Source organism: Mytilus trossulus, chromosome 5, assembly GCF_036588685.1.
Source record: "Mytilus trossulus isolate FHL-02 chromosome 5, PNRI_Mtr1.1.1.hap1, whole genome shotgun sequence".
NCBI lineage: Eukaryota > Metazoa > Mollusca > Bivalvia > Mytilida > Mytilidae > Mytilus > Mytilus trossulus.
The window spans coordinates 24,337,156-24,351,746 of record NC_086377.1 but is presented as its reverse complement, the minus strand read 5'-3'; the positions used below and the strand labels follow the sequence as shown (position 1 = coordinate 24,351,746).

Here is a 14,591-nt window from a genome sequence, read left to right as displayed (position 1 = left end):
GGTGGTTGAATAATGCATAACAATAAAGGTGGTTTTACAGCATTATTTATCTAATTTTTCGGTCAAAAGCTCCTTAGAGCTTGTGTTGCTTATTTGTACTCATGCCGAATCAAAATAAAGTTTTTTTATCTTAACTAATTTCTCGTTGTATAATCTTGAAAAAGCATAGTTTAAAAAAGCTTGCAGAAAAAACAACTTAAAACCAAATTCATATTATCAATTGACAAATTGGTTGCTATGTGGCTTTAGCTGAAACCTTACAGAATATATTACTTATATTTTCGCCTTGTACTATACACATGCGTAAAGTATACTTATATGAACCTGAAGAGTCATTCAAACTTTAAGATGTCATGCCATATATGAAGGCTTGTCTTCTTTCACTCCGAGCAACAAGTCGATACATGTACATGTGTATGTGCTTTAAGCTGTAACCTTATATAATATATATCTTCTATTTACTGTACTTTCAAACTTATATGAACCCTAAGTCTCATTCAAACTTTAGATGTCCTGACATATATGAAGGCTTGTCTTCTTTCAACCCGTCTATACAACTTCTTTACCATTGACATGATCCGACCACTTTAAGTGATGACTTGTAAGACATACACAATGGCAATACGACTGTAAAAGACAAAAAATGTCAAAAACTTATTGATTTGCGTGATCGGTCACTTTCAGACAAAATGATACGTTTCCATCTATTTCAACTATACAATTTATTAGACGAGGAGATTAAGTATTTCATCTCGACTTGACAGGCGGTTAGATATACGGCCTTTTTAAAGAAATAAGTGGTGTGTTCGAATAATGAATATATTAAATTGAGAAATCAATAAGTAAGAGTACACCAGACTGTGATTCAGAATTTTGAGACTTATTCGTCACACAATTTTATGAAAGTCAAAAACCTTCAATAAAAGAAATAATATAAAAAAGTATCATCAAGCCTTCTTCGCACACTCTTTGTTGCTTTCCATGTATCGGAAGCCCTGCATGCCCTTATCACATACCTTGTATCACATGTCCCATATCGCATACCTTGTATCACAAACTCTTTATTGCATTCCCTGTTTCTAAGATCCTCAGAATTTTTCTTGAAGCAATCTATATGTTCATTGTACCTTAAAATGTAAAGGTGCAGGAATTTCATTGGTTGATGTGATTATTATCAACATACCGTATCGCATAACCGGTGTCATAACTCTTCATTGCTTCAATGTATCCAAGCCCCGCACGCCCTGTATCGTATACCCTATATTCGATACAACCCGTATCGCATGTCCCGTATTGCATATATTGTGTAGCAAACTCTTTATTACATTCCCTGTATCTCAAGATTGTATGAAGTTTCTGTATGCGCAGCATGCTCAAACAAATCAAGTAGTATACAGTATAGGATATATTTGATAGTATGCTGTACCAACCCTTATAATGAATATCAGACCTCGAGCGCTCGGTCATATTGTTTCTTTTAATCTTCCATGATGACAAGGCATACCGATTATTTCTTATGGAATTCTATATATATATGAAAACATGAATTTTTCTATTCAAATTGTATTTTATTCATCAATATTGGCAGCTAGAGCCATATATCAACAATTCAGCATTTGAAATAGATTGTATCTGAATTTACCCCAGGTTAGATGTTGTGTCCATGGTTCACAATGATAATGTTTCTGTGCTGTCATTTAGGGATGTTATTTGGTCTCTTGTGTAAAGTTTTCTCATTAGCTGCCATACCACATCTCCTTAGTAATATGATAATAATATTATGAGTCCAACAAGTCGCTTTTAAAACTTTCATGTATCTTGTCATGTCGCTATGTGTAATTATTTTGAGTAAATGCCTTAAATGATTTATAATTTTAAAACCCTTACTTAAAATCATATTTTGACAATCGTATCAAAAAGAATATCTTTTGAAAAAGTCAGGCTTTTCCGGTTATCTGACATATATCCCTAATTTCTTTTTGTTGAAATTTCCGCACGTATTCTGGATGAAACAAATGAATGCATTTATCTTTTTTTCACAATTAAAACCCCAAGGTTATGGAATCTTTAAACAAATGGTTCTTTGATTGATCGCTGAAGCTATTGGATTGGAAAAGGATAAATAAAATGAAAAATGTCTTTGTTTTCATTAAATCTCCATGTTTAATTACGTATGTCTTATGGCGTCATCCATACAAAGTATTTCCTAGCAATCTTGAAAGGGTAATTTTTCAACGTGAATGCAGAACGTGTGCTATTAAAATGAAGCATTAATCGCCATGGCTAAGATTGGCAATCGATTAATAGAGATTTATTTTTTATTTATTTCAATGATCGTACGTATAAGATTGAAAATGAACGTAAATCGATGGAAAATTTTTTTTTTTTTTATTTATTTCAATGACCATACATATAAAATTGAAAAAGAACGTTAATCGATGCTGAACAAATATTTTTATTTATTTCAATGACCGTACATATTAAGTTGAAAAAAAAACGTTAATCGATGCAAAAAAAAATTTTTTTTTTATTTATTCCAATGACCGTACATTCAAAGTTGAAAGATGATAAAAACCCCATCAAATTTAGCGGTTTCATGCATACAGTACATCCTTGATTTAACGATGCTAAAAAAAATTAAAGAACTTTGATCGCTTGATCATGTTTAGCTCTAATTACAAATTTAATACTTAAAAAAGCAAAGCCAATTTATACTATAGGTTTGTTTATTTTTGTGGGTACTAATTTTCGTGTCCTAAGGAACCCTTACAATGTACTTGTTCGTAAATATGAAATTTCGTGGTTTTCGCAGAAGTCTACATACATGAATCTTTAGGAAAATAGTCATTCAGTGAATATCTTATTTCGTGGTTCCTATATACCCACCGTCACAAAATCCACGAAAAATGGTATCCAACGAATTATTATAAAATCCACTGTTTTCTGATGGTTGAAAACAACTTAACTACTTCAGATTAAAACAGCATAAACTTGTTACATAATACATAAAGAAATAACTGGAATTACCCAATATATAAGACAGTACAACGAATACCAAACAACTATTTCTCTCAAAAGATGACAACACACAACACATTACTTGCATTGGTCTATCCTGTTTCATAGAACAAGATATAAGAAGAAGTGGTGTGGGTGTCAATGAAAGTAAACTCCATCAAAGTCACCAATTGTAAAAAGTAAACAATTAAAAATTAAAGTACGGCCTTCAGTCTTGGCTCACAATGAACAGCACACTTTGAAGGGCTCCAAAAATGACTAGTGTAAAACTATTCAAATAGGAAAACAAACGGTCTTATCTAGATAGAAAACGAGAAACAAGAAACCTGTATGCATCAAATTAACGAACGACAACCACTGAACATCAGGTTTCTGACTTAGGACAGGCGCAAACAAATGCAGCGAGTTTGGACATTTCAACAGACGCCAACCATATAGATGACAGTACGTAAATGAGATTATTTTGTAAATATTTATTTGTTTATATTTCAGGCTGCCTACGTGCCTTATCTATGAAGTTCAAAACAACGCATGCGCCACCGGGAGACACGCTGATACACCCGGGTGATATTCTAACAGCCATTTACTTTATTGCCCGAGGGTCTATAGAGATCATGAAATCAGACACAGTTATGGCAATTTTAGGTAGGTTGAAAAACACAGCAGTACTTGTAGAAAAACTCATATATTTGTACATTTATAATTTGTATGCCCTATTTATGGGCATGTTGTTTTCTGGTATGAGTCTCCGTTCGTCCGTCGGTCCGTCCGTCGGTCTCGTTTCAGGTTAAAGTTTTTCATCGAGGTAGTTTTTGTTCAACTTGAAATTAAGCACACATGTTCATTATGAGATGATATTTCTAATAATTGTAACTCCAAATTAGAGATTTTTGGTCATATAAAATGATAGTGCGGATGGGGCATCCGCGTACTATGGACACATTCTTGTTTTATTATATGTTAAAGTGTGAAAGGAACTTGTTGTCAATTCTGCCGTATGTCATATTCAAAATTCTTAAACTTTAAAAAGCAGCAATCTGACATTTTTACCGTTTTTGCACTGTCGTCGCTATGCTTAATTTAAGGGCATACGATACAGTTTTGATCCTGTATTTACAAGTTCATGAAAATTTGCATATAGGCTATTTTCTACCTGATTAAATCAAATATGTAATAAAAGATATACCTTCATGTGCTACTTTTTGCGTAAAATGAGGTCGAAATTTTGTATGTTTGCTCGAAATTCCGATTTGTGGCCGTAATTTCTTTTTCGAAAGAAAGACATAACTTTTTTTGTTATAAAAGATAAAAACAAATTGTTTTTTGTTAAATAATCGGTAATTTCTGTTTTTTATAAATATCTTAAAAAAATATGCATTTTTTATTCAAAAATGACTCATATTTATCAAATGTTCATGAATTGAGGAAAAAACGTAATTTTTTACTGCATGTTTATCACAATTAAAAAAATCCTCTATTTACAGTTTTATAAAATTTGGGTCAAATAATCTCCCTGCAAAATGAAACCAAATGCCGTTTTGAAAAATAGGGGTCGATGATCTCGTTTTCAAATTAAATCAGTTTGAATGATAAAAATCAGTCGAAAAATGCATCTTTTCCCGAAATGTCACAGTTTGACGTCGCGAAAATAACAAATTACGTTAGCAACGTCATTACCTTCCCTGTAACTGTATCGTATGCCCTTAATTAAGCGTATGGCAGGAACTATGATACACAAAGCTAAGACACAGGCACAGAGAAATATAAAGGAACAAGTTGTTGGGGAAAGCTGTTGCAGTTTTAGTATTTTTAATTTTGATGTTAGACAATGTATGATGTGACATTGCTTCGAATAGAAAAAAGCTCATATTCAATTAGTTTCTCTGTCTTAATTAATTAAACGGAATCAGAGCCTTAGAAGATTGTACAATTATCTAGATGATACCGGTTATTAAATTCTTCGACGGGGTTCATGAAATCGTTGTAATTCTGTCGAGTTGAATGTTAATGAAGGTTTACAATGATAGTAGTTTCGTCTTGCTTAACAATACGAGAGGAATTTTTGCTTCAAGACAAAAAGAAACAACACTCAAATAACATTTTATCATCATTCTTTGGAGGCAACTGATTTTTACTTATTGGTTTAAGACTTCTGTGCTGACATGAATTTTCATTGATATGGTCATATAAATTAACTATTTACAAAATTTTTGAAATTTTGATATACTACGGCTGTTCTACCTTTGGAGTAAATCACCTAAGCTGTGGCAAAACATTTTGGTCCTCAATGCCTTCAACTTCCGTTTTTTATTTGGTCTTTTTAAAACCTTTTTTTATCGAGCATCACTGATAAGTCTTTTGTAGACGAAACGCACGTCTGGCGAAAAACGAAGTTTAATCTTGGTATCTATGATGAGTTTATTTACAACGATACTTTATTCCTGTTTAAGAATAAGCGAGGAATATTGCCTACTCGACAAAAAGTCACACGAATAAAAATGTTCAACGAATAACAAATTTGAATGTGTACATACTTTGCAAAAATCACGAAATTTCGTTTCTTAACATGTAAGTCTTTTTTCCAAAAACCACGAAAATTGGTACCCACAGAAATAAATGAATCCACAGTATTTATTACCTTCAATAAACACGTGACATTTATATGTCAAGCATGTCAAGTGTCGTTATTTTGTCAAAAAAAATAGTATTTTAAACAAATGAAAGTGTATAAATATATTGTAATGTATTTTTTAAGGTAAAGATGATATATTTGGGGCGGACATGAATGCTGGTACTTCCGGGAAGTCATTATATTTCGTCCGAGCTCTCTCTTACTGTGATATTAATAAAATAGAAATGGAGGATTTAAAAGAAATTCTTCAAACATATCCAGAGTTTGCTGAGGAATTCATTATCAAATTCCAAGTCACCTTTGACCTCAAAAGAGTAAGTTTGTACAACAGCGATGTAATTTGAAGTTTGCAGAGTACTTTAAAAATAAGGAGATGTGATAAGAATGCCAATCAGACAAATATCTACCAAAGTTTAAATGAATTGAATGTAAGAAATTGTAGGCAGCCGAGCGGCCTATTTATTTTACCTAACCGTTTTAGTTATGATATCGAATCTGGTTTATGTATAAATTAATAGGGGTTTCGTCAGGATTTAATTAATTGGCAAGTAAAGGTTGTATAGCATGAATGTTGGGGCAATATGACGTTTTGTTCCCAGTAACATTGTACCCTCTAACCAATAGGAGCATGACAAGAGTAATGAACATGTTCTGAGATTACCCTTTGACCGGAAAGGGGATTTTGGCTCGAGGGAGAAAACCGATCTCGTCGATCATCTATAAGTATCAGCTTGAAATACACGTGTTCTGTATTTATAGTTAGGTACGTGTATCAATTATAACTAGCACTACATTTTGTTTATCTTTTTCAGGGAACACTTCTAGAAAGAAAATATAAATCAAAGATGGAGGATGAAACGTTACGATTTATTCGTCAAAAGCGTCCAAGATTGCAATGCAAGCGTCGGAATGCTGAAGATTCTGGTAGGTTCAAATCTAACAAACATCAAAGATTTTGATAGGTTTGCAAATGAGGACTTGAAAAACGAGATAAATTAATCCTATAATCCAGTATAATATGTGTAAACTTAAAATTAAACAATGAGTTCGATTATACTAAAGGAGTAGGTTCAGTAAGACCCCTTTTTGGCCTTAAATATATAAAGGTTGAGGGCGAACACGAATGCGGCCACTTTCATTCTTGACAGAAGCTATATGAAAAGCGACATATAATGGCATAATTGAAAGATTTTTCATATTTAAGTTTTTATATGAGCATCTAAAATGACTAAATCAGTTCAAATCATTCACACAAACTGATTGAATCGACTATAATAGGCACTTAAGTGACTTTGTTTAAAAAGTGTACAAAATCTGTCTCCGGATGAATCTGACGTTTGAGGCCAAAATGGACCTTTACGGGACCTACTCCTTTAAATATTTAGTGTTTCCTGCTCCTCTCTAAATCATTAATACAAGGAGTAAATTTCTACGACGAAAAATAGTTTCATCTATAGATAAGGTTCAATACAAAATGTTTAGCTCTTATTCGTCCCGAAAAGTCAAAGATCATTTAATGTAAAAAGTTCAAAACTTTCGATAATCACAATAAAATGAAAAAAAGGCGATGTTACAGCGGTTTCAATGCATTGAATTTTATTTTAAATGTGGCTATACGTCAATCAAGAAAAAAAAACCAGCAATAAACCGGCGCAAATATCATTCAAGACTTTGTATGATTTGAAGCATGAATCTTAATCCCTCTGATAATTTTCTATTTCAAGTTCTTTCAAGAAAACGATAATGCAAGGTCAGCAGTTGAAAAAAGATAATCAAATGATCAGAAAAAGGCTAGCTGCTAAATTATAAAATAATCAAATAATCATGAAATATTTGGTCTGGTATTCTAATATTCACTATGAAAACGGCATCATCATCAAAAATCCAACGAGGCGACTCACTAATAGAACGAAATTCTAAATATATCAGTCATAATACAACATTGCTGCAATTTATTTTTTTAAGTTTTACTTTTTTTTTTATTAATATATGATTGTTTTGAACAAGATTTTAGTCTTGAACTAACTCTTATTTACAGTAGGGAGGACAAATATGCGACAACGTAGAAGTGATCGAGCAATTCGTCATAGAGTGAGTGTTGTAGATCATTCCGGAAGTGAAGATGAGGGTCCCGGCATCCTCGAGTTTTCAACGGAAGCAGCAACAGAGTGTGTTGACATAGAGGACGATGCTGAAAATATAGAGAAGAGTTTAGACAGAAAAAATTCAATGCAATCAATTGCAGGTTTGTATTCACATGAGGAGGAAATGGGGGAATGTGTCATACAGACAACACCCTGACCAAAGTCTAAGAGCAGACAACAGCCGAAGGCAACCAATGGGTCTTTAGTGTAGCGGGAAAATCCCGCACATGGAGGTGGTCCTCAGCTAACCCTAAACAAAAATGCATTTTATTACCTCAACCCTTCTGTCACCATACATCAAAACCAATTTCAGTCAATTTTACTTCTTTTCATAAAACTAGTTCGCGTGATATTTGAATAGCAACACAAGTTTGATTTATTGAAACGATTTATTTGACAATCAATAGTTTAGTTCCTATGTTCCTTAGATGTTATTCAATTAAATAAATTAAAAAAATCGAAGGGAATTCTGTGACCATGATCTTGATTGCTTAAAAAAATCTTCTGAGAAGTACAGAAATTGATTTTGCTTTTCTAGATAGATTGATAAAAGTAAAATGTATGCTCCTTTGTTTAAATAATACTTTATGGCCTCTTGTTTGTTGTCTTAATGGTCGTACTTTGACTTATAATTGTCCACCCTACACATAAAGAATTGGATGGAGAGTTGTCTCATTGACGCTCATACCGCATCTTCTTAATTCTTTTTACACAAAAAATAAGCCACCTTATGGTGTAAGGGAAATAACTGGATTTTTTAAACTATGTGTTTCAGTGTTATACACTGTAACACTGTTACAAATGTCATTCATCATTTCTGAAGAAAAAAAATCTACTGAAGCAGATAGAATTATAAAGCGATAACGTAATTACCTTAAAATCGTTCAAACGTCAATAAACATGCATACTTTTTTTTTGTACATAAATTAGGCCGTTAGCTTTCTCGTTTGAACTGTTTTTTCATTTATTTTTCTTGGTGCATTTCATTACTATTTGATATGGGCTTCCTTCATTTTTGTAGATTGTTCTGTGACCTATAGTTGTTAATTTCTGTATCATTTGGTCTTTTTTTAGAGAGTTCTCTCATTGGCAATAATACCACATCTTTTATTTTATAATTGAATTACGTTCAAACACCTTTTTTTTGCAGGAGCAATGACAAATTTCTTCAGTGTAGTTACCGGTAAAGTGATGAAGGAAAGGAAATTAAAAGAGCAGAAACCTTTTCTGTCAAGGTCGCAAGGATTGCCTCGTTATGACGTTAATACGAATGGACTTGCCCCACAACATGGGTTATCGCCCATAGAATCTAGCGCCTCTTATACTCCGAAGTCATTATCAAGTTCCGGCCAACAATGGAAATTTTCAAATATTGATTTTGAAATTCAGCAACACCCTGAAAAGGGCAACCTCACGAGTCTACACGATATCGATCACAGGCTCGAGAGTTTACATGAGTAAGTTGTTATTATCTCCCCTTAGTTTACATGAGTAGGTCATTATTTTATTACGTAGATTACATGATTATGTCATATGTGTGTCTTTATCTTAACACTTCTTATCATTTTTGCACCACCTCTTTATAACCAGATATACTCTTTTCTTAATGAGATTTCTTTATTCGAGTTAGAGACTTTGCAGTTATGTATTGCATTTTATATAAAAGTCGAAAACTCATCATAAGAAAAACACAGGATCGAGGAACACAAACTCTACCAAGACGAGGGTAAGGAACACAGGTGCTCCTGAGAGGTTAGCAGTTCCCATTGTTAACTTAATTGTATTACATTTGTATGTATCCACTAAGTACACGGTGTGAAGAATCAAATGTGTTTAATGAACTCGATTAGTTATACCACCGCTTTAAAAAAAAAAGGGGGGGGGGTATACTGTTTTACCTCTGTCTGTCCTTCCGTCAGTCCGTCAGTCAGTTCGTCCGTCCCATGAATATTTTTCGTCGCATATTTCTCAGGAACTACAATACAAGGATTTCTGAAATTTGGTTTCAGGGTTTATATAAGTCAGCTATACCGTGTGATGTGTTTTTAGATTAATCACTTGACAACTTCCTGTTTACCGAACACTTGTATGATTTTACACATGATAGCCAAGTTGAAAATTTTCGTCACATTTTTCTCAGGAACTACAATACAAGGATTTCTGAAATTTGGTTTCAGGATTTATATAAGTCAGCTATACCGTGTGATGCGTTTTCAGATTCATCATTCGACAACTTCCTGTTTACCGAAGACTTGCATATTTTTACACTATTTATATTATCCACTTGCGGCGGGGGTATCATCAGTGAGCAGTAGCTCGCAATTTCACTTGTTTTATCTTCATTTCATTTCTTTTTTCAGTCGAATGAACAAGTTTGAAAACGAACTATTTCAAACAGTAGATGCTATTCTAAATTTACTTGGACACAAGCCAAAAGTCACAAGAGAAAGTATTCCAGCCAAACCAGAGAAAACAACGAAGCCAAAGGGAGCCAGGCTGATAAAAAATGCCAGCGAACTAGACAGAATATTACAAAATATGTCATGAAACCAAAGCGAGCCAAGCTGATAAAAAAATGCCAGTGATCTTAATTGACAGAATACTACAAAAATGTAATGGATATGTCTTAATATCTTACTGTTAATTCAGAAATTATTGTGAGGTTTTTATTCATGCGAATACGCTACTGTGTGTGTTTTCTCACATTCTGATATCACATACTTACAGATGGAGAGTTGTCTCATTATCACTCATACCACATCTTTGTATACATGTTATATCTATGTATGCTGATTTTCCCTAAACCGCAATCATTAATCTCGCATTTTTAAAAATTCGCAATATCAAAGCACAGAAACATTTCTGCATTAGCAACTTTTCTCGGCAAACCTTTTATATTTATGTGATATGTTCACTCTAATTAGAACGACAATTATGTCAACATTGATGAAGGAAAACATAGTTTGCGTTTTGTTTTTACATTGACAGATATCACTGAACTCGAAATACAATTTCCATATCGACAAACCGTCAATAACAATCACATATTCAAGTTCCATATTCTGTAAGAGTCTTTATGTTAGTCTCAATCAACTGATAATCATACAACGATTGACTGTACTCATACGTTAATATATTACTCATTAACTCAATGAATCCATAAAGACGACATTTCATGATATCAACTCATGGCTTGACTCTACTCAATAAGACATGCGTTCACAGACTAACTTCAAGTAGACGTCAATTCATTTACTCATGGCCATATGAGTGTGACCTATAAATAATGTCAGCGGAAACGGACACATGATTCAAATACATGTAACTGAAGACAATCTAACGCTTATTTTGATTTACTCTTGTTCAATTCTTAGATTATTGGTTTTTGAGATTTCACAGTCCGGCATACATTTTGTACTTTGTCGTGTTACATTTTTGTTCGCTAAATGAATATTGTAACCTGCAATTTTGTAAAACTAAGCAAATCATTACAATGTATAACGCGAGTTATCGCTCTTTTACGAAATTTTCATTTGATCTTACTGACTGATAATTTCCTTTCTCAACACAGTAGAGTGATACGCAAAAACATCGCTAGAAATAAAGGGTGCACGTGCCCGTTGTCAATAAAATTAACAACGTGGCCATAGGTAAAATAGCGATAAACAAATTATCATTGGTCATCTCGAATCGATTGCATTTCTCACATTTCGCCGAACCGGCTAAAGCGTGAAAATCAATCTCATTGAGATAATCAACGATTATCTATAAATATAATATCATCGAAAATCAGTTGGTTTACACTACGTGTATGGTATATTTATAATCCCTATAAATTACGCATGGTAACGAATATATTGTTAGTATAAATTCACCCTTTGTCTCAAAGACAACTGTTTATTTACATTATAGTGAATGACTGGAACATTAAAAATTTGTATATATATATGTTTGATCAGTGTGGGTCAGTCTAACCGTCCAATATGTTTTCTTTTATATAACATATAAAAACGCTAAACCAGGCATTTGTTTCGTTGAAAGTTAAAGTATAAGTATAAGTTTTTTCTTCAACTTTCCATTTATTTGTAATATTTTCAAAACCGTACACCAAAAAGTTGTAATTGATTCTGAAAAGGTGAATTAATGAATAATATTGTTATGTTCTGTGTATGCTATAATATGTTTCATAACAGATATATTTCACTTATTCTTAAACGATTTATACTTTTCCCGACCTGTTGAATATTTTTATTTACAGTAATCAACGTGTGGTTTGTGTGATCTCAGTTCTTACATTGATAATGACGTAGAATTTTCTTGCTTTCTTCTTAATTTCCTATTGTAACGTCATAAAAAAACACATCTTTTTGCAAATCATTCTAAAAGAAAGATTTTAAAGATTGTCTGTAATCTGCGCAATTCGACCCTTATCTCATTCTTGCCTCGTGTTTTAAATAAGAGAATTTAACTGTCCCAAATTGATAAATTATATTTTATCACAATGATACAGTGGTAAAATATATATTTCTAGATGTTAAAAATGACAAAGAAAAATATTTTAAAAAAACCTATTTTATCAAAAAAATAGTGAACGGTTATCCGGTCAATAGCATTAAAAAAATACTTCTGAAAAGTTTTTAAAAAAAAAGCAATCGAAACTTAAATATTTTTATGACATTGGCCCTGTGTCAAACAGTAACATTAACGAAATTTTTACTATCCTTACTTTAAATAGATGACAAATGTTATATTATAGAGTATATCGAGCTTTGAAATTCTTCAATTCGTATCCTATACTTTTCTACTTGTATTTTCATTTAAATATTATCTAACCAGCTTGGGAAATTAAAAAGAAAACATCATTGTTAGATATTGCTTCCTGTAATTTCCCGCCATATCCATTCAAAACATTAAACTCTGCATTAATTATGATAATAAATATTAAAACGCGAAGAGTGTTCTGAGTAAATACAAACAGTGAAATTAAACGAAATCGACGCCCGTATAACTCATGTGGAAACTATAGAAATAGGTTCAAAAAACGAATAGAAAGAAATCTTAACAACGACACAAAAAGCTTATCTGTTACAGTAATACTGTCTATTATTTTCAATGGTGTTTTTGTTTGTACATACATTCCATGGATGAGTTTTGTAGCAATATTATGTACATATGTATTCAAACAATGCTGTGATAAAATAAAAAGTATTAAATATCAACTTCTAATTAAATGAAATAACAAAGGCTTGACTATAGGTGTTGTCGTATTGTTTTTGTATTCAGATATACACAAAAATATAAAATAGCTAAGTTTATCATTCGAACAATTTCTTCAATTTATTCTAACAGCTACAGGTTAAGGATTGCAAGCAGCACTTTATGTTATAGTAAAGACAGATGTAAACGAGAACACTTACTTATATATGTGTTTGTGACTTTAATATGATCACGTGGTTAACTGACAGAAGCTTAGGTTATTTGAAGAGTGTGCTTTTGAAACTGTATTTGCAGACATTTTAGGTCCTCTATGCTCTTCAGCATCGTACGTTATTAAAAAAAAACCATCGCACGTTATTTGGCCTTTTCAACTTTTTTTAATTCGAGCATCACTGATGAGTTTTTTGTAAACCATCCACCAAAAACCTTATGACGTGAATGTAAGCAAGTATAGTCCAACGCAATGCTTTTGATTGACTGGTGATTAAATTCATGTCCAGTGGTGAATGATTCAGATTTAATCAGTACGTCAATGCATTAGCAGTAGAAACCAAAAAGAAAAAATACAAAAACACCAAACTCGGAAACTAGAAAAAAAAGAAAGTCCACAATCAAATGGCAAAACCAAAATCAAATACCACCAAACTACTGGACAACAACTGCCACAATCCCGACTTTGCAAAGGCATCTACCGATGTAGAAAATTGTAAACTTTAACTGATTTCAAAGCCAGCCTAACTCCTTACCTGCATGACAGTAGCAAACAAGTATATTATAATTTGAACAAAACAAAATGTCAACTTAGAAAAGTCAATTTAAGCCCACCAGCAAAAACGAAAAACAAGAATACAAAATTTACCACACCACAATAGCATAATGATGGTATGAACAAACACCACACAACGTCAAATGAACACCAACATAAATGGATCAAAGAGTAAAAGTAACAATTTACAATTTACAAACAAAAAAATGAAGATCCTGCAATGGAGGCCATCTCAGAATAGTCCAGCAGCTAAGTCCAATATTTTGGGACAATTGATCACTTTATGGTAAAAGCATGAAACTTTGCACAGTGTTAGTTATGATGCTTATAAACATTTTTGGATATGGAGCCATCAAAAAAAATTCAACAATGGCCACCAATTTCAAAATGGCCGCCAACAGTCATGAAGCAGAGTCCAAAAATATAGTATAATTTATCATTTGAAAATAAAACCACAAAACTTTGCAAATTGCTAGTTATGATGATTGTTAGTCTTTTCTGAATATGGAACAATAACAAGAAATCCATAATGGCCGCCAATTTAAAAAAATGGCCGCCAACAGTCATGAGGCAGAGTCCCAAAATATGGTATAATTTATCATTTGAAAATAAAAGCACAACACTTTCCATATTGCTAGTTTTGGTGCTTATTAATCTTTAATGTATATGAAACAATCAAAAATAATTCCATAATGGCCGACAAATTCAAAATGGCTGCCAACAGTTATATGGCAGAGTCCCAAAAAAATGGTATAATTGATCATTTGAAAATAAAAGCACAAAACTTTGCATATTGCTAGTTATGATGCTAATT

The 14,591-nt window shown here is 32.5% G+C and overlaps 1 protein-coding gene across 1 annotated transcript in view; it reads left to right on the top strand.

Annotated features, from left to right (window-relative positions):
* LOC134718682 (potassium voltage-gated channel subfamily H member 7-like) overlaps window positions 1–11,812 on the top strand; it is a 145,820-nt gene extending 134,008 nt beyond the window's left edge. The window contains exons 7-12 of the mRNA XM_063581338.1: window positions 3,511–3,663; window positions 5,774–5,964; window positions 6,463–6,574; window positions 7,692–7,895; window positions 8,945–9,251; window positions 10,155–11,812. Coding sequence (XP_063437408.1) covers window positions 3,511–3,663; window positions 5,774–5,964; window positions 6,463–6,574; window positions 7,692–7,895; window positions 8,945–9,251; window positions 10,155–10,341 — 1,154 coding nt within the window. The 3' untranslated portion in view covers window positions 10,342–11,812. The remainder of the gene's footprint in view (window positions 1–3,510; window positions 3,664–5,773; window positions 5,965–6,462; window positions 6,575–7,691; window positions 7,896–8,944; window positions 9,252–10,154) is intronic.
* Window positions 11,813–14,591: the final 2,779 nt, after the last annotated feature.